The sequence below is a fragment of the Bos indicus genome, chromosome 1, assembly GCF_029378745.1.
Source record: "Bos indicus isolate NIAB-ARS_2022 breed Sahiwal x Tharparkar chromosome 1, NIAB-ARS_B.indTharparkar_mat_pri_1.0, whole genome shotgun sequence".
NCBI classification, from domain to species: Eukaryota; Metazoa; Chordata; class Mammalia; order Artiodactyla; family Bovidae; genus Bos; species Bos indicus.
Window position 1 is genome coordinate 102,730,290 of NC_091760.1, and position 25,489 is coordinate 102,755,778.

Sequence of the window (25,489 nt, forward strand, 5' to 3'; positions counted from 1 at the left end):
GATACAGATAATATATTGTATTATTCTTAACACTAGCATATATTTTAAATAAATAATAAAGTCAATAAACTTGTTCTTCAAAGGCTGAAAAGAGAGGAAAAGAAAAATATATGATCTAATTTTTAAAACCATTCTTTTGAGATCTGGCTTTGGAGAGATTCTATGCTTAAAATAGAATAACTATTTTTAATTTTTTTTTTAATTTTTAAGACCTAGAGAAGCCTTTCTGTCTTTAAACTACCCTCTAAAACAGGGAGTATTATAGCAAAGATTCTCTGCAGAGTGATATGGAGATTAATTGTTGACAAATTATAAATAAGAGTTGAAGCATTAATAGGGCCTAAACTTTATTAAGAGAACCTGTTTAAGTAGAATGAAATGAGTTAATTCCAAAGCTCACAATATAATTAATTGAGTTGATAATATCAATAGTTGGCTTGTATTCACTGGTCAAATAGCAAAAGGGCCACTTAGGCATGTTGTTCTGCTAAATGTTGGAAGGGAAAAAAGATGTCTTCCATGTTTGTGAGGATTTTATAGTATAAGAGAGAAGACTCACTTGTAAAGAGCTAGCTATAGCAAGAGACAGCATCAGTTCAGTTCAGTTCAGTTGCTCAGTCGTGTCTGACTCTTTGCGACCCCATGAATTGCAGCACACCAGGCCTCCCTGTCCATCACCAACTCTTGGAGTTAGATGGCAAATAGATGGGGAAACAGTGGAAACAGTGTCAGACTTTATTTTTGGGGTTTCCAAAATCACTGCAGATGGTGACTGCAGCCATGAAATTAAAAGATGCTTACTCCTTGGAAGGAAAGTTATGACCAACCTAGATAGCATATTTAAAAGCAGAGACATTACTTTGCCAACAAAGGTCTATCTGGTCAAGGCTATGATTTTTCCAGTAGTCATGTATGGATGTGAGAGTTGGACTGTGAAACAGCTGAGCGCCGAAGAATTGATGCTTTTGAACTGTGGTGTTGGAGAAGACTCTTGAGAGTCCCTTGGACTGCAAGGAGATCCAACCAGTCCATTCTGAAGGAGATCAGCCCTGGGATTTCTTTGGAGGGAATGATGCTAAAGGTGGAACTCCAGTACTTTGGCCACCTCATGCGAAGAGTTGACTCATTGGAAGACTTTGATGCTGGGAGGGATTGGGGGCATAGACACCATAAATAAAATACTTTTTTGTTTAAGGAAGTAGTCTTATGTAGAAATATATGAAGAAAATATCTCATATATTATAAGAACTCATAGTTCCTCTCCATCTATATTAGTGCATTGCAAAAGGCAACTGGCAAAAGAGGAATTATTATTTCTCGTTCCACATATCCCTCTGCTGGACGATGGTCAGGACACTGGCTTGGAGACAACTATGCAACATGGGACAATTTGGAAAAATCTATCATTGGTATGTGAGAGTCACCATCTTTCTCATTATTCTTTTGAAGTTTGTATTAGCTATTCACTGTTGCTAGTTCATATACTTTATAAGTCCTTTGAATATGCTTTTGGCACCATGTTCTCTGACAAATAGCATAATGAAAAAGCAGTGGGCCAGAAAGCAGGATTTAGCTTATTTTGAGAAAATAATTTTGTCTCTTTTGGTCTCAGTTTCCTTTTGTGAAAGGGCAGAAATGGAAAGATAACATATAGAACTAAGAAAAGAAATGGATAGAAATTCTAGAGTCTAGGGAATAAGAATATCTTGTAGATGCTAAAGTATGAAACATCTCAAACAAACTTTTAAAGTTTTCTGACTATCTTTGAATAAAAAGTAAATAAAATATTATTTTGTTAAAGGCATTATTTTTCAGTTTCAGATACAGACTTAAATATTCTTTATATTTATATTAGGATTCAAGGAAAACATTTAATCAATGTTTAGAAATATTCCTTTAAAAGAAGAGCTGGAAATTCACATACATTCTATTTCATGAAAATGATCACTCCTCAGGGGATTTTGTCTAATAAGGATAATTCAGTTTGTTTCAGATGATAAGATCTATGGCAAAATAATTACAGAAACAGCCTTTTATTTTAATAATAAAACCAAAGAAGCCATTAACATATTCTTATACTATAATTTGTTCATAACAGTTTTGTGATCTAAATGTGTCATCTTGAAAGAATCAGAGTCTTATTTTTATAAATGTCATTAACACTATAAAGTAAAAAAATGCATACATTTTATAGGAAGAAAAAATAAAAAGTGTATTAATCTGAAAAGCTGTTTTATTGAATTAGAGGTCAGTTTTAGAAAAAATAAATAGAAAAAAGCAAATATCAAAATATTGATTTCTACAATTTTCTTTTCTAATTTTTAGGTATGATGGAATTTAGTCTCTTTGGAATGTCATATGTAAGTAGCTCCATTCCTCTTATCTTCATCACTTGTGAATATTAAAAAACATACTATTAACATTCATTAAATATAACTGTATTTTAGACTGGAGCAGATATCTGTGGTTTCTTCAACAATTCAGAATATCAGCTTTGTGCCCGCTGGATGCAACTTGGAGCATTTTATCCATATGCAAGAAATCACAACAGTGCATTTACTAGAGTATGTAATTACTGCATTTACTCTCATTCCTTTGTCCCACTAACCTTAAGCATCTTTGACAAGAATTCACCCTTCCTGGCTGATTTCCAGCTTTGAATCTCTTTACATTTACTGAGGGCATCTAAGCCCATCAGTTTAAGAATTTTCTGATTTGGGTTTTCTTTATACTTTGGGGTTTAAGACTTGGTTGGCTGGCATATGTACTGCTGCTCTATATAATTTTGTGGAAGCCAGGGCAAAAACTGCTTCTGGAAATCCTTACAAACCTGGATAGAACAATAAAAAAAAATTGACTTCAACCTAAATAATTAGAAAAAGTCATTTAAAATATTAGTATCAATGCGTGAAATTGGCAAGTTTAAACAGCAAACATTTTAAAAATGAGTTGAGAAGAAATAAAAGGAAAAGGGAATCATGAGAACTAATTTATATGTGGTAGCACTATATACTTTATATATACTTTACTAAACTGGAAGAACTTTTTGAGTGAGGTGGTTGGTGGCGTTAGTGGTAAAGAACTTGCCAGCCAGTTCAGGAGACATAAGAAAAGTGGGTTCAGTCCTTGGGCTGGAAGATCCCCTGGAGGAGGTTGGCAACCCACTCCAGTATTCTTGCCTGAAGAATCCCATGGACAGAGGAACCTGGAGGGCTATGTTCCATAGGGTTGCAAAGAGTTGGGCACGATTGAAGCGACTTAGCACACAGCTCATGGAAAAGTATAAACAATTGAAGATAGTATCTAACTAAGTGCTAAATTTTGTGATATTCACTTTTGGTGAAAAAATATAGAAAAAAAGATAAATTATCAAAATGCACCTCATGGAAAAATTGTAGATGGAGTTGGTCTTTTAAGGATGCACTCTAGCCATAATAACTGAATGGTAGAGTTCATCATGTGTTGTGAATTCTTCATGTCACCTCTGGGAAATTTTAGTCAGAATAGAAGGAAAAATTTATATTACAAAATGAAAATATATACAAGGTTAAAGGCAGTATGAGTCTACATTTTGGGAGAATTTGTAATTCTTTGTAATAATTTATACTAAGTTGGGCAATAGAGAAGTTGATAAGATAGGAATATTTTAACAGGAGAACATTATGTCAATAATGCAATTCAGAATGCTGTATTATTGGGAGACTGAGGCTTGAATGAATAAAATCCTAAACAGGGGTTCTTTAATAATTCCTTAATTCTTCTTTTATTCCAGAGGAATTCATTGAAAATCTATTATTTAATAATTTACAAAGTCCTTGTGCTATATGATTTATATAATGCAGGAAGGATAGAGATGATAGACAATTTTATATACATATATATTATATATACAGAGAAGGCAATGGCACCCCACTCCAGTACTCTTGCCTGGAAAATCCCATGGATGGAGGAGCCTGGAAGGCTGCAGTCCGTGGGGTCGATGAGGGTCGGACACGACTGAGCGACTTCACTTTCACTTTTCACTTTCATGCATTGGAGAAGGAAATGTCAACCCACTCCAGTGTTCTTGCCTGGAGAATCCCAGGGACAGGGGAGCCTGGTGGGCTTCCGTCTCTAGGGTCACACAGAATCAGACATGACTGAAGTGACTTAGTAGTTGTAGTATATTATATATAATATATTATAGGAGAGCAAGTCCAAATAAGTCATATGAGGGAAAGCTTGAGTAAGCTAAAATGATAAAGATTTATGAGGGTTCTGTTTTAGAGGGGGTGCTCAGGGAAGTCCTCTTGGATAAAGTGACATTAGCATTAGAGCAGAGACTTGAGCTGGGGAAAGAAACAAATTTAAACATATGGGGATGAATTTCAAGTCAGGGGAACAAGTGAAAGACCACAAGGTGGGAATGTGCCCGGAGTTTTTAAGACTATGAAGTTGGAAAGGGTGAAGTATTTCTGAATGAAAATGTGAAGAACAGAAGTCTCAAGTTTAGGAGGTAGTATAATTGAATTTAGGGATGTATGGTTTAGGATTAAATGCTTATTTTCAGCATTTAAAAACTGAAATAATGTCAACAAAGTTAGTATGCAACAGATATGGTCTTTGCTTCTTTCTTCTAACTTGACTTGGAAACTGCTAACAGTAGGAGAAGACAGAGCTTAATAGTTATTGGATCATTGTACTTTCAAGGTTGCCTATTCCAATTCTACATGTACCAATGTAACAGTTGGTCACCATTCAAACATTTTTACTACTGGAATCTAGAAAAGTTGGAATCTTCATAGATAGGATACCACTCTTAAAAACTCTGTTCCTGTTGATAACCACAAAAAACATTGAAAGTTTTGTCCCCTGCAGTCATGTGGCAGTCTTGTTTGTTCCCTTGATATAAAGTAGAATGTAAGATAGTAATCAATTATTATTTTTTAACCAGTAAGTGCAATAACATTGTTTGGGTGCGTGCATGGGTTGTACAACCCCATGGACTATAGCCCACCAGGCAATTTCCCAATCAAGAATACTCAAGCGGGTTGCCATTTCCTCCTCCAGTGAATCCTCCTGACCCAGAGATTGAACCAGCATCTCTTGAGTCTTCTGCATTGGCAGGCAGAGTCTTTACCACTGAGCCACCAGGGAAGCCCATAATAACATTGTTGAGAAGTTTTTAACTTTCAAGTATCAATTTTAGGCTTTTTACCTGGAGAGTGATTCCAGAGCAGATTTGGTGGGCATGTTCTTTTTTGTTATGCAATAGTAATTTGATCCTCTCCTTTTCCTATACTATTAATTCTTCAGTACCATAGTTTATTCATTTCTCATGAAATCACAGTGTGCAGGGTTATTGTGATGGACTTTGCATGTCTCTATTTCAATCCACTTTTGTATAGCATTCTGTTTCTCCCCTAGATTTTTCATCATATAGTGAGTATCACCACAGTTGACAAGGGTAATTGTCACCTATTCAAATATAAACTACTCTTTAAGTAGGTTCACCTACATGAAATCATGTATGGGCTTAATTTGCATTTTCTTATTAGAGTGTTAATATTATGCTCTGTCTTTCCATCATAAGAGATAGAAATATTACTCCAGAAGAATTTTGTGAAGAACATATATAGCATATGATGGTGATTCAAATTATTCCATACTTTTTATCCTTCAAATATGTATTTGAAAATTATGATTTAACCAAGGACTGGAGCTTATGACTATTTCATTTTGCTTTGTTTCAGAGACAAGATCCTGCTTCCTGGAATAAAACTTTTTCTGCAATGTCAAGGGATATTCTAAATATTAGATACACTTTATTGCCCTACTTCTATACACAGATGTATGAAATTCATGCTCATGGTGGCACTGTTATCCGACCCCTTTTGCATGAGTAAGTTCACATTATTTTTTTCCTACCACAAAGAGAATAGCTTTTCTTTGTTTTATTCAATAATCAATATAAAATGGGCTTTCCCTGATGACTCAGGTGGTAAAGAACCTGCCTGCAATGTGGGAGACCTGGATTTAAACCCTGGGTTGGGAAGATCCCCTGGAGAAGGGAATGGCTATCGACTTCAGTATTCTGGACTGGGGGATTCCATGGACTCCCCATGGAATAGCAAAGAGTAGTCTATGGGATAGCAAAGAGTCAGCATGACTGAGCGACCTTGACTTTCACTTTCCAATCTACTTTCACTTCAATATAAAATATTTTAAACTAAAACATTTTTTGTTGTTTTAGTGTACGTTTTGGATTAATAAGTATTTACATGAGGAAATCTACTAAAAAGCAGTCCAATATGTGCCATTAAAAATGAAATACATTAACCAGTTTTTAAAAAGTAATAATTTTTAGAAATAACTACTATACACCAAGTATTGTTTTAGATTACTTACAGACCTTATTACATTGTGTATTTTTGAGAATTCTTGGAAATAAGTAATATTATCTCTATATTATAATTTATTTAACTGAAGTTTACTGCAATCCAGTAAATGTACCACATACAAATGCCTGACTGAAGAAGACCATCCTATTTCTCCCATTATCTATAGAAAATTGTTTTGGATTTACTCTTTAAATTGCAAACTATATATGACCAAATCTTGAAATTCAATTCTATGAATATAGTTGCAAAAACATTAACATGTTCTGTTTTTAGTGCAAATACATTTCTTATGGATGTTACACAAAGTAAAAAACAAACACATATACAAACGAAAAAAAAAATGGAAATAATCATGATATACTTATCTTCTTGTGTGCCCTATATTATCAGAGTAATTGAATGAGGTAATTTGTTAGATTTCACTATTCATAAACCAGTAAAAAATATGCAGAGGATATTTACTCAAATTAAGCAGTTCAGTTCAGGCCAGTTCAGTCGCTCAGACATGTCCGACTCTTTACGACATCATGAATCACAGCACACCAGACCTCCCTGTCCATCACCAACTCCTGGAGTTCACTCAAACTCATGTCCTTCGAGTAGGTGATGCCATCCAGCCATCTCATCCTCTGTCATCCCCTTCTCCTCCTGTCCCCAATCCCTCCCAGCATGAGTCTTTTCCAATGAGTCAACTCTTCGCATGAGGTGGCCAAAGTACTGGAGTTTCAGCTTTAGCATCATTCCTTTCAAAGAAATCCCAGGACTGATCTCCTTTAGAATGGACTGGTTGGATCTCTTTGCAGTCCAAGGGACTTTCAAGAGTCTTCTCCAACACCACAGTTCAAAAGCATCAATTCTTTGGCCCTCAGCTTTCCTCACAGTCCAACTCTCACATCCATACATGACCACTGGAAAAAGCATAGCCTTGGCTAGATGGACCTTTGTTGGCAAAGTAATGTCTCTGCTTTTGAATATGCTATCTAGGTTGGTCATAACTTTCCTTCCAAGGAGTAAGCGTCTTTTAATTTCATGGTTGCAATCACCATCTGCAGTGATTTTGGAGCCCCCCAAAATAAAGTCTGACACTGTTTCCACTGTTTCCCCATCTATTTCCCAGGAAGTGATGGGACCAGATGCCATGATCTTAGTCTTCTGAATGTTGAGTTTTAAGCCAACTTTTTCACTCTCCTCTTTCACTTTCATCAAGAGGCTTTTTAGCTCCTCTTCACTTTCTGCCTTAAGGGTGGTATCATCTGCATATCTGAGGTTATTGATATTTCTCCTGACAGTCTTGATTCCAGCTTGTGTTTTGTCCAGCCCAGCGTTTCTCATGATATACTCTGCATAAAAGTTAAATAAGCAGGGTGACAATATACAGCCTTGACGTACTCCTTTTCCTATTTGGAACCAGTCTGTTTTTCCATGTCCATTTCTAACTGTTGCTTCCTGACCTGCATATAGGTTTCTCAAGAGGCAGGTTAGGTGGTCTTGTATTCCCATCTCTTTCAGAATTTTCCACAGTTTATTGTGATCCACACAGTGCAAGGCTTTGGGATAGTCAATAAAGCAGAAATAGATATTTTCTGGAACTCTCTTGCTTTTTCCATGATCCAGCAGATGTTGGCAATTTGATCTCTGGTTCCTCTGCCTTTTCTAAAACCAGCTTGAATATCTGGAAGCTCATAGGTCATGTATTGCTGAAGCCTGGCTTGGATAATTTTGAGCATTACTTTGCTAGCATGTGAGATGAGTGCAACTGTGCGGTAGTTTGAACATTCTTTGACATTGCCTTTCTTTGGGATTGGAATGATACTGACCTTTTCCAGTCCTGTGGCCACTGCTGAGTTTTCCAAATTTGCTGTCATATTGAGTGCAGCACTTTCACAGCCTCACACTTTTCTTCCAGAGTGTTTGTATCTTTGCTTCCTGTGTTTTTGATCTTCTACTTGGCAAAGTTAATATTTGAACCTATGTAAGTTCACTTCAAAGGAGATTTCTCACTCAGTTGGTCTTACATGTCCATTGCAACTCTGCATTTTGTCAGAAGGTTTAGTCATACTCAGATTTACTCATTAAATATTGTACCACTGCATATTGAATTCCAGGACTTCCTTGGTGGCTCAGCTGGTGAAGAATCTGCCTGCAATGCCGGAGACCTGGGTTCAATCCCTGGGTTGGGAAGATCCCCTGGAAAAGGGAATAGCTACCCACTCCAGTATTCTGGCCTGGAGAATTCCATGGACTGTATAGTCCATAAGGTCACAAAGAGTTGGACATGACTGAATGACTTTCACATATTGAATTCCAAGTGATGAAATTGTTTTTGATCTTTTATAGTTTGATTTGCATTTCAATCCACAAAAGTCCATAGTTCAAAATATGATTTTAATAATTATTTTATTGTATTTAGAAGAGCTAAATGTCTTTGATTTAACTTTGTATATATTTTATCCAGGTTTTTAAATGAAAAACCAACCTGGGATATATTCAAACAGTTTCTGTGGGGTCCAGCATTTATGGTTACTCCTGTATTGGAACCTGTAAGTCCCATCACATATTTTTGTTCACAAAATAATATTCTTTGGTATATATGTTTTTAATGACTATATTTTTAAATTCCAGTATGTTGACACTGTAGAAGGCTATGTCCCTAATGCTCGGTGGTTTGATTACCATACAGTAAGTAATTAAAGAATTCTGGGGGACTGACAAAATATAAATGAGTAACATCTTGATTATAGCCTTTTTAATAATGACATATTTATTTTCCTTTCCATTTAAAAAGAGTAAGATGTTTCTTACTAATTATATCTGAATCAAATTAACAAACAGTGAGAGAGTTAATTTTTTGTGCCATAGATTGTTATATATCATGGATTTATTTTACTAAATAAATTTCAAAATTGTACATTGTGCACAAAAAGGTCATTGCCTTTTATTAAGTATGCAAGAAGATTGTTAACAGTAATGCATTCCTTCCAAGAATAATATATGTGACAAGTCAAGAATAGCTTTTGTGACCCATCAAACACCCATGTATTTTCTGCATGTGCATACTACAAAAAATAGTAGTAAGTTAATTTCAAAGCTATAAATAAACTAAGGAATAAAGTGGTTTATCCTTTAACCAACATAACTTCCTGAATAAATGTGTGTGGTTTTATTTTTTTAATTAAAAAGTATATTATTTGATTATATAAATGTGCCCCCTCAAGTACCAGTATTGCTGATGATTCTTTTATTGCTTCTGTTCTTTTCTTGCAACTGTCCCATTTCCAGGGCAAAGATATTGGTGTCAGAGAAACATTTCATACATTTGCAGCTCCTTTATATGAAATAAACCTACATGTCCGTGGTGGTTACATCCTACCATGTCAAGAGCCTGCTAACAATACATTTTACAGGTAAGTGAAGTGTAAGTCTTGAGAGTCCCTTGAACTGCAAGTTGATCAAACCAGTTAATTCTAAAGGAAATCGAGCCCGAATATTCATTGGACGGACTGTTGCTGAAGCCCCTTTTTGGCCCTGTATGTGAAGAACCAGCTTATTAGAAAAGACCCTGATGCTGGGAAAGATTGAAGACAAATGGAGAAGGGGGCAGTAGAGGATGAGATGATTAGAGAGTATCACCGACTTAATGGATCATGAAATTGAGCAACACCAGGGAGATAGTGGAGGACAGAGGAGCCTGGCAGCTACAGTTGTAAAGAGTTGGACACGATTTAGCAACTGATCAACAGCAACAAAAACAAAGTGTTTACTGAACTCAGATTAGATTTTCAGATACATAATGCTAGAATTGTCAAGAACCAGGAAAGGTCTGAGATTTTATCCTACTTCCAAGTTTACAGGTTAGCCTGCCAGTTTCATGACTACTGTGTCTGAGACAAAGGTCTTACTCATGGCATAGCAAGAAATATGAGCTTCATGTTTCCTTCAGTTTTCATTTGACCTCCAAGTCCCATATAGGTGAGTGATATCAAGTGACCTAGGTGGATACTGTCCATGCAGGAGGTTTGTGTCACAATGAAGAAATGCCAAGTTTTGGGAAACTCAACCTTTTATAATAGACTTTGAGTAAATTATCCACTATTTGCTTTGAAGGGAGAAAAACTGTCAGTACTTAAATATGCAGAAACTTGACTCATGTAAAATTGACTTCCAACATGATAGGAATGTTTTCCAGACCAAAAAAACAACTGAAATTTAATGTCTTCTGTATAAACATGCAAAGGTATTGATAACATGCAAAGGTCTTGTATTTTAAATGGCTGCCTCACCTAAGACTTATTATTTTTTCTGAGTCTGATATGTGGAAAGAAGTATTATTTTATTCATTAAAGTATATTTTTAAAATGAGCTTTTCTATGAACTTTAAGCAAACAATGCTCAGAAGACCTCCCTTTCCTTCTGTCTTTTCCAGTCCCCCTTTTCTTCCTCCATCAGTACTATGACACATTCCCTGATTCACTTTAGTTTATCAAAGTAGATATCCATTGACAATATCACTACTCCTTCAAACTGCTAAGTCTTCTGTTGTCCATAGAAGAACCAGACCTGTTTTTATCAATCTTGTCCCATTTTACAATGAAAGGTAATTCAGATTTTCTATCCATTACCATTTATAACTGAACATCTTCTAAGACCACTTATGTGACATTATCTCCCTCTTGTTCAATGATGTGTCATATCTACCAGGGGTTGTGGGTCCATTCTGTCTCCTATGACTGATGTAAGAATGAATCTCTGATACCAATCACAGGATCTATTTCCACTGTTCAACTCCTGGCTTAGCTATTCAGATTCTAGAGGACTCAGTTCTGTTCCTCTTCTCATGTCCTGTTGTACCTCGTCTCACATGTGCTGACAGCCCCAGCTGGCATGAATAGGTTATTTCTATCTCCTAAAGCCATCCAGATCCATTTCTATCAACACCTTATCTTGTGTTGTGGATAGTTGCTCAGTTGTGTCTGACTCTTTGCAACCTCATGAACTGTAGCTGGCTAGGCTCCTCTGTCCATGGGGATTCTCAGGCAAGAATACTGGAGTGGGTTGCCATGCTCTGCTCCAGTACTCCTCCAATACTTTATATTGATATCAATTAAAGAGGAGAAAAATAATTGCACCTGAGAAGTGAGAGTCTCGTGAAGGATACCAGTTATAAGTTGTGCCTTGAAGAATCCTTGTTATTAAAGAGGACTAGAGAGGCCATTCTGTGTGTGTGTGTGTGTGTGTGTGTGTGTGTGTGTGTGTGTGGGTATGCATGTGTAAATGGGTAAAGTAAATAAGATATTTAGGTATACAGTTAACCTTTGAACAACATGGGTTTAAATTACATGAGTCCACTTATATGTGGATATTTTTCAATAGTAAATAGTACAGTACCACTCAGTCCATGCTTGGCTGAATCTGTGGATGCAGAGGAACTGTGCTTACTTGGATATATGTTGTTCAAGGGTAAACTCTATATACAGGGTAGAATGAAAGTTGTGAAGCTTCTCTTAATCTCATTTAAGTATGTTGGGAAATTATGTTAAACCATACTTTCATGTTGCTAATAAGATCTACTTATATTTTAATTCAGTGACAGTGAACTGAAATACATATATACATACTTGCTAAGACATGCTAAAATCTTTACACGGAAAGTATAAAGTTGCTATGGAGATTTGAACTTTAGATATTTTGGATATTTTAGGAGACTTCCATAGTAGTACAGCCTTTAACATTTGTGTTCAGAAAAGGCAGATAGCTAAACATAATTAATCCTTCCATGGCAGTATAAGGCTGTTAAACCAAGTGATTTGTATACTGAACATGGAAGCAGATACTTAATTCAGAAATAAGCATATTGTAGGCAGAAGATGGTAAGTATTGCTCAATCCAAGGAGAAGATTTGCAATTTTCTACTAGCTACTTTTTACATTCTTATTAACAACTGCCAATGATAATTAAATTATTTATATATGGAAATATGAAGATAACTTAAGTCATAAGGATTAAAACATGCTACTGAAATAGCTTTATGTTTAATGGTCAATCACAGAATTATCATGGAAAGTATAAATAAATACATTAATAACCTTAACATAGTTTTAATTATAAATGAGGTCACTTCTGATTTTCTATAGTAGGTGAATCCTTGATATCAAAGATATGCATGATATTTTCTATTAAATATGAAGGATTTGTGGTTTATATACTTTCCATTCTTGTTAGTCACTCAGTTGTATCTGACTCTCTGTGATCCCATGGACTATATCCCACCAGGCTCCTCTCTCCAGGGAATGCTTCAGGCAAGGATACTGGAATAGGTAGCCATTCCCTTTTCCAGAGGATCTTTCCAGGCCAGGGATTGAACCTAGATCTTCTGCATTACAGGCAGATTCTTCACTCTCTGAGCCAGCAGGGAAGCCAGGAAAATCCTCTTATTTTATTTTCCTAAAACAATTTGTATTCTCCTTAATTGATATTCTTATTTGTGTTCTTTGGACACATACAATAAAACACTTGATACTCTTTAAATGTTGATAAAATTATATTCTTTTTACAGCCGACAGAATTACATGAAGCTCATTGTTGCTGCAGATGATAATCAGATGGCACAAGGATCTCTGTTTTGGGATGATGGAGAGACTATTGGTAAGTCTTCCATTTAGGAGTGTTGGGGGAGTGTGTAATTTCCTCAGTTCTGTCTCACCACAGCAAAAATTTGAAGCAATGGACAGACCAGTGTTACAGCCTGGTGATATAGCTCAGTTTCATTTGGCAAGCAAAGGAAAATACATCCTTGAATCGTGAGGGTGGGCCGACCGAAAAGAAGTGAAGAGAAGAGAAAAGAAGCCAGAGGCTCCTCTTTTTATACTTTTTTTTTTCTCCTCCCCATGAGCCTGCCCTATGTAAATTGGGCTAGCCAGTAGAGCTGTTTGCTTCACCTGAGGTTCTTACTCTGGTCCTCAGACCTTCCTTTGTTCTATTTTTGCAGGCTTTTTCTTTGTCTTTTAGCCACTGCTATTTTTTGGACTCCTTTTTCCTATTCTAAGTACCTAAAATTCCCCCCTCAAGAGATGGGAAGTGCAAATTCTTTGGGAATAGAGGCCTCCATCGAGGTCTGTCTGGCTACTTCCTACTGAGCTGGGATGGTGAGGGGTATTGGGCTTCCTCCTCTTGCTAATCTCAAGCCTCAGAGTCTTTATAGTGGTGTCTATCTAAGGGTGAGTGATATTCCCCATGGTCGGGTGTAGTTTTATATATCCTTATTGAACTGGCACTGCATGTTGTAGCTTATTGACCTGGGCAGAGACAAACTGCGTTACACAATTGATAATACATGGATCAATCACAAGCAGCATCAATATTGTGATAACAGGGATTAGTAGGGGCATTCAGTTCAGTTCAGTCACTCAGTCATGTCTGACTCTGCAATCCCATGAATCTCAGCACACCAGGCCTCCCTGTCCATCACCAGCTCCCAGAGTTCACTCAAACTTAGGTCCATCAAGTCAGCGTTGCCATCCAGCCATCTCATCCTCTGTCGCCCCCTTTTCCTCCTGCCCCCAATCCCTCCCAGCATCAGAGTCTTTTCCAATGAGTCAACTCTTCGCATGAGGTGGCCAAAGTACTGGAGTTTCAGCTTTAACATCATCCTTCCAAAGAATACCCAGGGCTGATCTCCTTTAGAATGGACTGGTTGGATCTCCTTGCAGTCCAAGGGACTTTCAAGAGTCTTCTCCAACACCACAGTTCAAAAGCAGCAATTATTCAGTGCTCAGCTTTCTGCATTAGCCAGCTCCAAATCCTCCATCACCAGAAGAAGGATCCACAAAGAGAGATTGTAGCCACCCCAAGAACTCTCCAGCTCATTCTTTGAGCTCCTGTAGGATCTGAATGTTTTGTTTTTCTTGAGGACTGTGAGACTTTCTTAAACTTTAGCTGGAGGTATTTACCCAGAAAAAACATATCTCATCCAAGATGGCTCAAGTCCCTCCTTGTTCAGGGATCAGGAGATCTATCTCTTGTCTATTTTGGAGTACAACCCTTACCAAGCTGTGCTGGCTCTTTAGAGCTATCCTGAGAAATTTTATCCCCAGAAACTTAATTTTTGGCTGTTCATTAGAATGGTACTCATTTGTAGTTCTAAATAGGTATCTGAGATCTCCCAGGGGCTCACAGGTATACTGATTGTCCTCTTCAGTTTTCTTCCATGGCTTGATTTGTGAGTAGTGAATCCAGGAGTCGTATCCTGTTAACTTGACTGCTGTAGGGGTAGAAAGTATTACAGGGAAGGGGCCCTTCCATGTGAGCTGGAGTTGAGCCTTTGGGGACCCATCTTTCCAGATTTTAATTAGGACTTGAGTCCCTGGAGCACATAGTGGTGGTTCTTTAGAATCTTTTGGGTCCTGGTTGACACCCCACAAGTGTATATCTTGTTGGAATTGCCCAGTGGCCATGGTATGAGACCGGAGGGTCTGAGCCTCTGGATCTAGGAAGAGGTCATTGACATAAACAAATGGTCTCCCATATAGCATCTCATAAGGACTAAGACCAACCTGTTCCTTAGGGGCAATATGGATGTGGAGGAGAGCTATTGGTAAAGCCTCCTTCCATCCCAGGGAGGTCACCTGGGTTATCTTTTTAATCGCTGATTTTAATAATTGATTGGCTCTTTCTACTTTTCCTGAAGACCGAGTCCTCCAGGCACAATGGAGATAATAAGTAATGCCCAATGCTTTAGAGACCCCTTGGATGACCTTAGAAGAAAATGATGTCCCATTGTCACTTTGTAATGATCTTGGCAGACCAAATCTCAGAATGATTTCATAGAGCAGTTTTTTTTTACCACCTCCTCAGCCTTCTCAGTCTGGGTGGGAAAGCCTTCAGTCCATCCTGTGAATGTATTTGTCATGACTTATAGGTATTTATACCCTTGAGAAACTGGCATCTGGGTGAAGTCCTTCTCCCAGTCCTCTCCTGGGTAGGTACCACATTGTTGGGCAGGCTGGGCCAGCTGGTGTCTTTGGGCTCCTTGTGCGTTGTTTAACTGACAAGTGGGACAAAAGGAGAATACTTGCCTTCTAGTTGTCTGGAGGCTTGTTCCTCTAGTAATCTTTGGAGGGCCTTTTCCCCTAAATGAGTGGTGGCATATAAGGAGTTAACCAACTTCCATTGAAGGTTCCCAGGCAGAAAAAGGAACCCCTCCTTTTGGAACCACCCTCATATGATCTTTGTGAAAGCCCTCACTCTTAGCTTTAAGAGTCTCTCCTTCAGTTTATGAAGGAGTTTCTGGCAAATTAGTCTGTGGATCTAAGGTGGCAACCCCTATTAGGTCATTGTTCTGTAATGCTGCTCTCTTAGCTGCCTGATCGGCTGCTTGTTTCCCTTGTACCACTTCTGTGCTCCCTTTAGAGTGGGAGAATGAAACCTCAATGAGCAGATGGACTGCCTTCAAGAGCCTAAGGATTTGATCACCATATTTCATTGGGAACCCTCAGGTGGTCAAGTGTTCTCTTTCTTTGCAAATAGCAGTGTGTATGTAGCACCACAAAGGCATACTTGGAGTCAGTGTAAATGGCTACTCTTTTTCCTTTTCTCAGCCCTAAAGCTCAAGTCAGGGTTATGAGCTCAGCTAATTGGGCCAAAGTAACTGGTGGCAAATGTTTAGCACCTGTGATCTCAAAATTGGAGGCTACTGCATATCCAGTTCTTCTTTTTCCATCCAAGACAAAGCTGCTTCCGTCAGTATACATGATTTCCTCAGGATTGGTCAGAAGATTTTCTGACAATCCCTCTTGGGTTTTGTCCAGTGGTCCAAGGTTTCTAGGCAAGAGTGAAAGAGAAGAGAGACCTCAGAGGTAGGCAGGAGGGTAGTTGGGTTAAGAACCTCACAAGGGGATATAGTCAGGCCTGGATTTTCCATTAGCACTACTTGATATCTGAGGATCCTTTGATCAGACATCCATAAATGGCCTCTCCCATTCAGGAGTTGTTTCACTTGGTGACTGGTAAAAATAGTTTGACCTCAAAAGAGTGTTTTAAAGCATCTTCTATTAGGACTGCAATAGCTGCAAGATTTCAAAGGCAGGGAAAGATGTCTTTCCAATAAGGGAATAGGACACTCAGGGACCACCAGAAACTGGTGGGAAAATATTTGTCCATCCTAGCAACAAAGAAGTGCTCAGGTGAATCTTTTTGTAATTGCTTTTCCTGTAGCACTCAAAATGGTAAAAGTTTGGGAGGAGAAGGCTCCAGAGTAGGAGGTCAGGACAGACTAGGTAGCCCCTGTGTCAACCAAGGAATTCTCGGACCTACCTGCCATATCCCATTGCACCCTTGGCTCCAGCCCTGTGATGGTTATCTGTGACATGTGGGCTGGCTGAAGTGGGCTGCTTCAGTCCTGTTGAACCATCATAAGGGAAGGCTTGGTGCTTGACTTTGAGGCTCTTGTGTCCCAAGGACAGAGTGCCACCTAATGCCCCAACTGATGGCATTTGTAGCAAGCCATTTTAGGAAACTTGTCATGGTTTGGACACTTTGGCCCAATGTCCCACTTGTCTATAATTGAGGTATTTGCCCCCTGCCTTGTCCTTTAAGGGCTGGGTGTTTGCCATAGGGCTTCCCTGGAGGGCAGTCAGCACCTGGGCATGCCTTGTCTCTTTCCTTTTCTCCCTTTCCTGGGCCTTGGCTCCTCCCTTTCCTGTTCTCTGTTATAAAAGGTATGGTGGCTGTCTGGACCTTCTCATCTAAAGAGGTAGCAGGGTCCTGCTGTTGTAGCTGTTATAACTTTATCCTGATGTCTAATGCACATTGGGACAGGAATTTGTCCTTTAAAATCACCTGTCCCTCTTAAGAATCTAAGTCCAGATTGGTAAACTTTGGAAGGCCTCTTTTAGCCTTTCCAGAAAGGCAATGGTGTTCTTATTGGGCTCTTGAGTAATCAGGCATAGCTGATTACTTTTTCCTGGGCTGCTTTTAGTCCTGCCTTTACACAGATCAGAAAATAATCCCTTTCTCAGATGTTCTTAGGGTTATTATAATTCCCATATTATATATTATTATAATTCCAATTAGGACCTGATGAGGGGACCGCAGTTTCCCCCACTGGGTATTTATCGCTTGACCTGTGAAGCCCCCTAGCATACCTTCATGCTTCCTTTAATATCCCAGCATACTCAGGGTCAGAAAAAGTTTGACTAAATATGACCATGATGTCCTTTCACGTTAAATCAAAGGCTAAGGTAATGTGTTGCAATGTATCTGTATATTTGCCTGGGTCATCTGTATAGCTTCCCAGGCCTGGTTTGATCTATCTTAGTTCTCAGAGGGAGAAGGGCTTATGGACCCAGGTTGGTCTGAATTCTCCTCCAGTTTCAACTAAGTGACGTACTCAAGTTGGTTTTTGTGGAGGGGGTGATCCTGGATATGGGGGCACTTTTGAATACAAGGAAGGAGCACCAGGCAACTCGGGAGCCATGGGAAGTAAGCCTTCATGGGGGCGGCAGGCAGGGGGGGAGGGGCGGGGTTCCTTCTCTTGGTTGTCTGTGCCTAACACCATTTGCCTAGTCAGCTCACTTTCAGGTATACAATCCCATACTTAAGACAGAGTTCCTTCATATCACTTAGTCAGGAGAAAATTTGGACAGGGTATCTATGTCCATTTCTCTTGTCTTTTGCAGAATAAGTCTAGCTGCAGGATCGTATTATAATTTAAACTTCCATACTCAGGCAAGAGTTCCTTATCCCTGAGGATACCATGGCCAGGCAATGGCACAAAGAATTTTAAGCAACTTCTCCTTAAGGTTAGAGGATTGAACAGCTTCTGGTTATCTCAAGGGTGCATCTCAAGGGTGTCTGTTAGGAAGTGGATTGGTTATTTCCTACCTGAAAAAAGATAGTGATGACAGGGAGGGGAAAAAAAAAAAAGAGTAGGCCTCCTTCTATTTTTACGGGTGGACTTCCTTAGGGGTGAATCTTTCTGAAATGTATCCTACCAAGTTCTGTTGCAACCTGAGAGCCAGGCTTCTCCAGGTCAGGGTGCAGATCCCCAGACCGGCTGAGACATGACAGCCTCCTGAAGATCAAATCCCCAGGCAGGTCGAGGCATGTCAGCCTCCCAAAAATTGGGTCCCTGGGCAGGTCGAGATATGTCAACCTCCTGGAACCCCTGGATTGGCAGATCTCTGAGCAGATTGAGGTGTGACAACCTCCCAGGGACCAGATCCCTAGGCAGGTTGAGGCAGATCAACCTCCTGGGATCCCAGGCTGGAGTTGGGCGTCTCCAAGGTATCCAGCATGACTACTGCTGCTTAGGATTAAGGGGTTGTAATCTTAAATCATTGCCGGTTTCTCCACCACAGATGGGAATAGATACCATGATGTAAAGCAATACAAAGCTATGGCCTGAAACTGGGAACCTGGGGAAACAGCCATAAGCCTTATCCTATTATTGCTCTGAGGGAATGTAAGGCACTGATTTCTTCCTCTAGTCCTCCATAAGAGCAGTTTAGGATGTTTCCAGTGGTAAATATTTCATTGTCATAGACCCACTTTAGGTAATAATAAGTAATGACAAAGGATTGGGTTATCTGGTCCTGTTAGGGGCATTAAGAATATTTTAATCATAAGCAGGGTGGAGCAATGCCTACAAGAGAACAGAGTTCTGGTTGTAGGAGTTAGTAAGTGGCTTAAGAACAAATTGGTAAGAAGCAACAGAACAGATGTTCCATAAAAGTGGAGAGGAGATTTGATCTGAGGGTACGTTTATAAATTTAAGAGAAGGATGATAAGGGTTTGGGCCCAAATGGCCTGCAGGGCTAACTCACCAAGTGGCAAACACTATCCATGGAAGCCCAATTGCCCTTAAAGGGATGCCACCAACAGACAGACTTCTAGCAGGCATTGTGTGCCTGTCACCAGCCCTAGTGAGTTCACTGAGAATACCGTTGTTGCACATGTTGTACAAAACATGGAAGATGAAGGCTGGAATATCTAGAGAGATTGGATATTATACAGTATTTCCCTCCCAAGGGCAAGCTATTTTCTGGTTTTCCCTCCAGGAGATTATAGAGGCAACACTGTGGGCCCTGATAGGGCTTAGGAAAAGAGCATGAAACAGGAGCTAAGGGAGCAGGGCACAACCTTTCAAAGAATGACATAGCCCAAGGTCTAACATAAACTGATTAAAATCAAATGGGCCCAAGATGACACACAAGTCAAATTTATCAAATTTAACTAAAACTTGCCTCTTAATCTGAAAGCTAAATGACACACACAGAGGCATCATGACTGTTCCAAGGCATTCCCCAATTGTTGGAATGATCCTCCTACTCATTAGCATATGAAATCACCCAGCTCACAAAAACTAACCACACCACATTCCATGGCCACAGCACTGGAACTTGCCCTCTGTGGCCTGTACTCCTCTCTAAATCCAAACAAATACACCTCTTACCTATCACTCTGTCTCTCACTGACGTTTTTGCAATGACATCAAGAGCCTGAGCTTCATTAGGTCCTAAGACCAGGCACTGTACATTTTGGCTAGGGTCAAGTCCCAGTCAGATGCGACTGACTGACTAAGCATAGCACAGTCCCTGCCACGTAGATTTGAGTCCCAATCTTAGGTAATCAGTTTCAAACACAACCTTCAGTAATTGAAAAATGATGACCTGTCCAATATTTTGTAAACAGTTACATAGATGGAGAGAGGAGATGAACACAAGGAGGAAAAAAGAGTGGGAAAATCGTGCCAAGGAATCGCCTTCATAACCTGCTGGAAAATCTGCTAAATACCTGACCTGTGCTCACAGTTTTAATTGGCCTGATCCTTGGCACAAAGCAGGTTAAGGACAAAGAACCCCCGCTTGCTTGGGCAACAGCTACTAAGTAGCCCCTGCCAGAGTCCCTCAATTGCACACACTGCTGCTCGCCTGTTTGCAAGGGGTTCAAAGAAACAAGAAATGAGAGATTATAAAGGAATTAAGTGTGGTGACCCAAGGACAAAAGAGCATATAAAACCAAGGAGGATCTTGGAATGCAGGAATGGAAAAACCAGACCCTTATCATCCTTCCTTTCCCCATGTTGTAACTATTAACAAATTTCAGGTCCTCCTAAGCATTATAACCTGTCTCCCTTCCTACCCCATTCAGTTCAGTCGCTCAATCATGTCCGACTATTTGCGACCCCATGAATCGCAGCACGAAGGGCCTCCGTGTTCATCACCAACTCCCGGAATTCACTCAAACTCATGTACATTGAGTTGGTGGTGCCATCCAACCATCTCATCCTCTGTCGTCCCCTTCTCCTCCTGTCCCCAATCCCTCCAAGCATTAGGGTCTTTTCCAATGAGTCAACTCTTCACATGAGGTGGCCAAAGTATTGGAATTTCAGCTTTAGCATCAGTCCTTCCAATGAACACCCAGGACTGATCTCCTTTAAGATGGACTGGTTGGATCTCCTTGCAGTCCAAGGGACTCTCAAGAGTCTTCTCCAACACCACAGTTCAAGCATCACTTCTTTGGTGCTCAGCTTTCTTCACAGTCCAACTCTTACATCGATACATGACCACTGGAAAAACCATAGCCTTGACTAGACGGACCTTTGTTGGCAAAGTAATATCTCTGCTTTTCAATATGCTATCTAGATTGGTCATAACTTTCCTTCCAAGAAGTAAGCGTCTTTTAATTTCATGCCTGCAGTCACCATCTGCAGTGATTTTGAAGCCCCAAAAAATAAAGTCTGACACTGTTTCCACTGTTTCCCCATCTATTTCCCATGAAGTGACAGAATCAGATGCCATGATCTTCGTTTTCTCAATGTTGAGCTTTAAGCCAACTTTTTCATTCTCCTCTCTCACTTTCATCAACAGGCTGTTTAGGTCCTCTTCACTTTCTGCCATAAGGGTGCTGTCATCTGCATATCTGAGGTTATTGATATTTCTCCCGGCAATCTTGATTCCAGCTTGTGCTTCATCCAGCCCAGCACTTCTCATGATGTACTCTGCATATAAGTTAAATAAGCGGTGTGACAATATACAGCCTTGAAGTACTCCTTTTCCTATTTGGAACCAGTCTGTTGTTCCATGTCCAGTTCTACCTGTTGCTTCCTGACCTGCATATAGGTTTCTCAAGAGGCAGGTCAAGTAGTCTGATATTTCCATCTCTTTAAGAATTTTCTACAGTTTATGGTGATCCACATGGTCAAAGGCTTTGGCATAGTCAGTAAAGTAGAAATAGATGTTTTTCTGGAACTCTTTTGCTTTTTCAATGATCCAGCGGATGTTGGCAATTTGATCTCTGGTTCCTCTGCCTTTTCTAAAACCAGCTTGAACATCTCGAAGTTCACGGTTCACATTATTGCTGAAGCCTGCTTGGAGAATTTTGAGCATTACTTTACTAGCATTTTAGATGAGTGCAATGAGTGCAGTAGTTTAAGCATTTTTGTCATTGCCTTTCTTTGGGATTGGTATGAAAACTGACCTTTTCCAGTCCTGTGGCCACTGCTGAGTTTTCCAAATTTGCTGGCATATTGAGTGCAGCACTTTCACAGCATCATCTTTCAGAATTTGGAATAGCTCAACTGGAATTCCATCACCTCCACTAGCTTTATTTGTAATGATGCTTTCTAAGGCCCACTTGACTTCACATTCCAGGATGTCTGGCTCTAGGTCAGTGATCACACCATTGTGATTATCTGGGTCATGAAGCTCTTTTTTGTACAGTTTTTCTGTGTATTCTTGCCACCTCTTCTTAATATCTTCTGCTTCTGTTAGGTCCATACCATTTCTGTCCTTTATCAAGCCCATCTTTGCATGAAATATTCCCTTGGTATCTCTAATTTTCTTGAAGGGATCTCTAGTCTTTCCCATTCTGTTGTTTTCCTCTATTTCTTTGCATTGATCACTGAGGAAGGCTTTCTTATCTCTCCTTGTTATTCTATGGAACTCTGCATTTAGATGCTTATATCTTTCCTTTTCTCCTTTGCTTTTCACTTCTCTTCTTTTCAGAGCTCTTTGTAAGGCCTCCTCAGACAGCCATTTTGCTTTTTTGCATTTCTTTTCCATGGGGATGGTCTTAATCCCTGTCTCCTGTACAATGTCACGAACGTCCATCCATAGTTCATCAGGCACTCTGTCTATCAGATCTAGTCCCTTAAATATATTTCTAACTTCCACTGTATAATAATAAGGGATTTGATTTAGGTCATACCTGAATGGTCTAGTGGTTTTCCCTACTTTCTTCAATTTAAGTCTGAATTTGGCAGTAAGAGGTTCATGGTCTGAGCCACAGTCAGCTCCTAGTCTTGTTTTTGCTGACTGTATAGAGCTTCTCCATCTTTTGCTGCAAAGAATATAATCAGTCTGATTTTGGTGTTGATCATCCGGTGATGTCCATGTGTAGAGTCTTCTCTTGTGTTGTTGGAAGAGGGTTTTGCTTTGACCAGTGCATTCTCTTGGCAAAACGCTATTAGCCTTTGCCCTGCTTCATTCTGTATTCCAAGACCAAATTTGCCTGTTACTCCAGGTGTTTCTTGACTTCCTACTTTTGCATTCCAGTCCCCTATAATGAAAAGGACATCTTTTTTGGGATGTTAGTTCTAAAAGGTCTTGTAGGTCTTCATAGAACCATTCAACTTCAGCTTTTTCAGTGTTACTGGTTGAGGCATAGGCTTGGATTACTGTGATATTTAATGGTTTGCCTTGGAAACGAACAGAGATCATTCTGTCATTTTTGAGATTGCATCCAAATACTGCATTTTGGACTCTTTTATTGACCATGATGGCTACTCCACTACCACATAGGGAGAAGATATTTGCCTTACTCTTCCCTACCCCCACCCAGTATATGTGCCTCATCCAATCAGCAAATTACCCACAAAACCCCTATCCAACTCTTTGTACCATGGATATAAAAGTGGACTAAGGACCCCTGTTCAATGTTGATTCTCCCTTGTGCTGGCCCACTCTTCTAATAGTGTCTTCCACTGTAATAAACTTTATTTGCCTCTCATTCTGCCTCATGTCTGGAAATTCTTTTCCAACCCACACCCAGGCCACAACATTAAGATTTTGTTAGCCATATGTCACCCCAGCCATAGGATCGAGGACATCCTACCTTAACCCCTTAACAGGGTCTTTTGAAATCTGAGACTGAGCCATGTGAGCTTTCTACCAAGTTTGTTTTTGCTGTCCTGGTTTCCAGCTCACTGGGCATCCTGTCAGTTCCACTGTGCTGGGTTTTCTTTGCATTCAGCTTCCACCATGGGAGCTTTCACCAAGTTGGGCTTCTGCTGTGCTTGGTCTCTGCCTCATGAGGGCCAGGCTGACGTTGTTTCATCCAGGTTAAATCCAAGAAACAGCACCAGATATGTCAGGGGAGTGTGTAATTTCCTTTGTTCTGACTTACCGCAGCAACAATTTGAAGCGACGGATGGACCAGTGTTACAGCTCAGTATTATGTCAGTTACAGCTCAGTTTTATTTGGCAAGCAAAGGAAAATACATCCTCAAAGTGTGAGGCAGGATGTGAGGACAGGCTGACCCAAAAGAAGTGAAGAGAAGAGAAGCCAGAGGCTCAATTTTGGCTCCTCTTTTTATGTTTTTTTTTTTTTTTTTTTCTCCTACCCCTGAGCCTACCCTATGTAAATTGTGCTAACCAGGAGGGCTGTTTGCTTTACCTGACGTTCTCACTCCAGTCCTCAGACCTTCCTTTGACCTATTTTTGTGGGCTTTTTCCTTTTTTTGTCTTTTAGCCATTGCTATTTTGGACTCCTTTTTCCTACTCTAACTACTTAGTGAGTGAAGTCGCTCAGTCGTGTCTGTCTCCTCCGGACGGAGGAGCCTGGTGGGCTGCAGTCCATGGGGTTGCTAAGAGTCAGACACGACTGAGCGACTTCACTCACTAAGTAGTTAGAGTAGGAAAAAGGAGTCCAAAATAGCAATGACTACTCAACAGGAGATTAAATATAACTGATAACATACATATTATCTCACATTATTTTTTGGTTACCTATTATTGTGCTTTGGAAGCTGAGTACAAAAAAAGCCAATAATGTGGTTGAGAGCTAAAATAGTTTAATAAATATTTGAGTCAACTTAAAAATAGACTTACAAATATTTAAAGATGTTCTTCTTATCCTAAATATATGTAATCCCTATGGTCAACCTCTAGATAACAAAGAGATTTTTGTGGACAGGGATGGTATACTGATCATCTTTGTATTCCCAGAATTAGCCAGTTCTGTTTGCATAATAGACATTCAGTATGTGTGCAGTCAGCTGAGTTGAAAAGCCACTTTCCCATGTGCACATATTGATGCATAACGATGCCTTTAAAACATGAGATAGTTCAGAAACAAATTTAAACTTAGTCTGTATGCTTTATGGCTATAGCTTTTGCTTTTTTGTTTTTCTTTTTTAATATTTTACAGTTTTTTACATGAAAAGTTTGAGGATTTAAATTTAAATCTTTGTTTACTCCATGGCTATTCCTCAAAATCAGACTTAACTGTTAAACTTTTAGCAGTGTGTGCTCTGCTTCCTGAGAAGTTTGTAAAGAATGGATATTCTAAGGCCATCCAAATTCCATTAAGTTAAGGAAAGGCCCAGAAATCTGCCTTTGAGTCAGTGCCCCCAGGTTATTATTTCACTGTTAAATAAACACTGTTAGAGGATTAGCAATGTCAGCTCCCTAAGATGGGGATCTAAGTATTCTCTTGACATGGCTCTTAGTCATAGCAACTAACATCTGTGTGGAGCTGTAGGACAGTTTACTACAATTTAAATACATTATCCATAGATGAGAGATTTTTCATTAATAGCAAAGACATCTTTCTTTCGTCTTTTCAGGTTAATCATAGTTAATATTCTACAACCATAAGAAATAGGAATCTATTAGTAAGTAATCTATATCAGAAAGTGATATAAGAATCATATGGTAATAAGCAAGCCTCAAAATAAATAAATAAATAAATAAATAAATAAGCTCTTCCTAGTATTTTGTGAATTAGAAAGTGACTGAACTGCTATTAGTTAAATAAAATCTTGTTTTCAGAGCCCTGAACTTCATTAACACATTAACTGAGGGTCTACAAAGTTTATAGCCTTTCTTCTTCAC

At 39.3% G+C, this 25,489-nt stretch overlaps 1 protein-coding gene across 1 annotated transcript in view; it reads left to right on the forward strand.

Annotated features, from left to right (window-relative positions):
• The window catches only part of SI (sucrase-isomaltase), a 114,039-nt gene that overhangs the window by 81,849 nt on the left and 6,701 nt on the right, over nucleotides 1-25,489 (forward strand). The window contains exons 37-44 of the mRNA XM_019967875.2: nucleotides 1,276-1,409; nucleotides 2,326-2,360; nucleotides 2,448-2,564; nucleotides 5,733-5,881; nucleotides 8,836-8,920; nucleotides 9,003-9,059; nucleotides 9,660-9,784; nucleotides 12,934-13,022. Of these exons, the coding sequence (XP_019823434.2) occupies nucleotides 1,276-1,409; nucleotides 2,326-2,360; nucleotides 2,448-2,564; nucleotides 5,733-5,881; nucleotides 8,836-8,920; nucleotides 9,003-9,059; nucleotides 9,660-9,784; nucleotides 12,934-13,022 (791 nt within the window). The remainder of the gene's footprint in view (nucleotides 1-1,275; nucleotides 1,410-2,325; nucleotides 2,361-2,447; nucleotides 2,565-5,732; nucleotides 5,882-8,835; nucleotides 8,921-9,002; nucleotides 9,060-9,659; nucleotides 9,785-12,933; nucleotides 13,023-25,489) is intronic.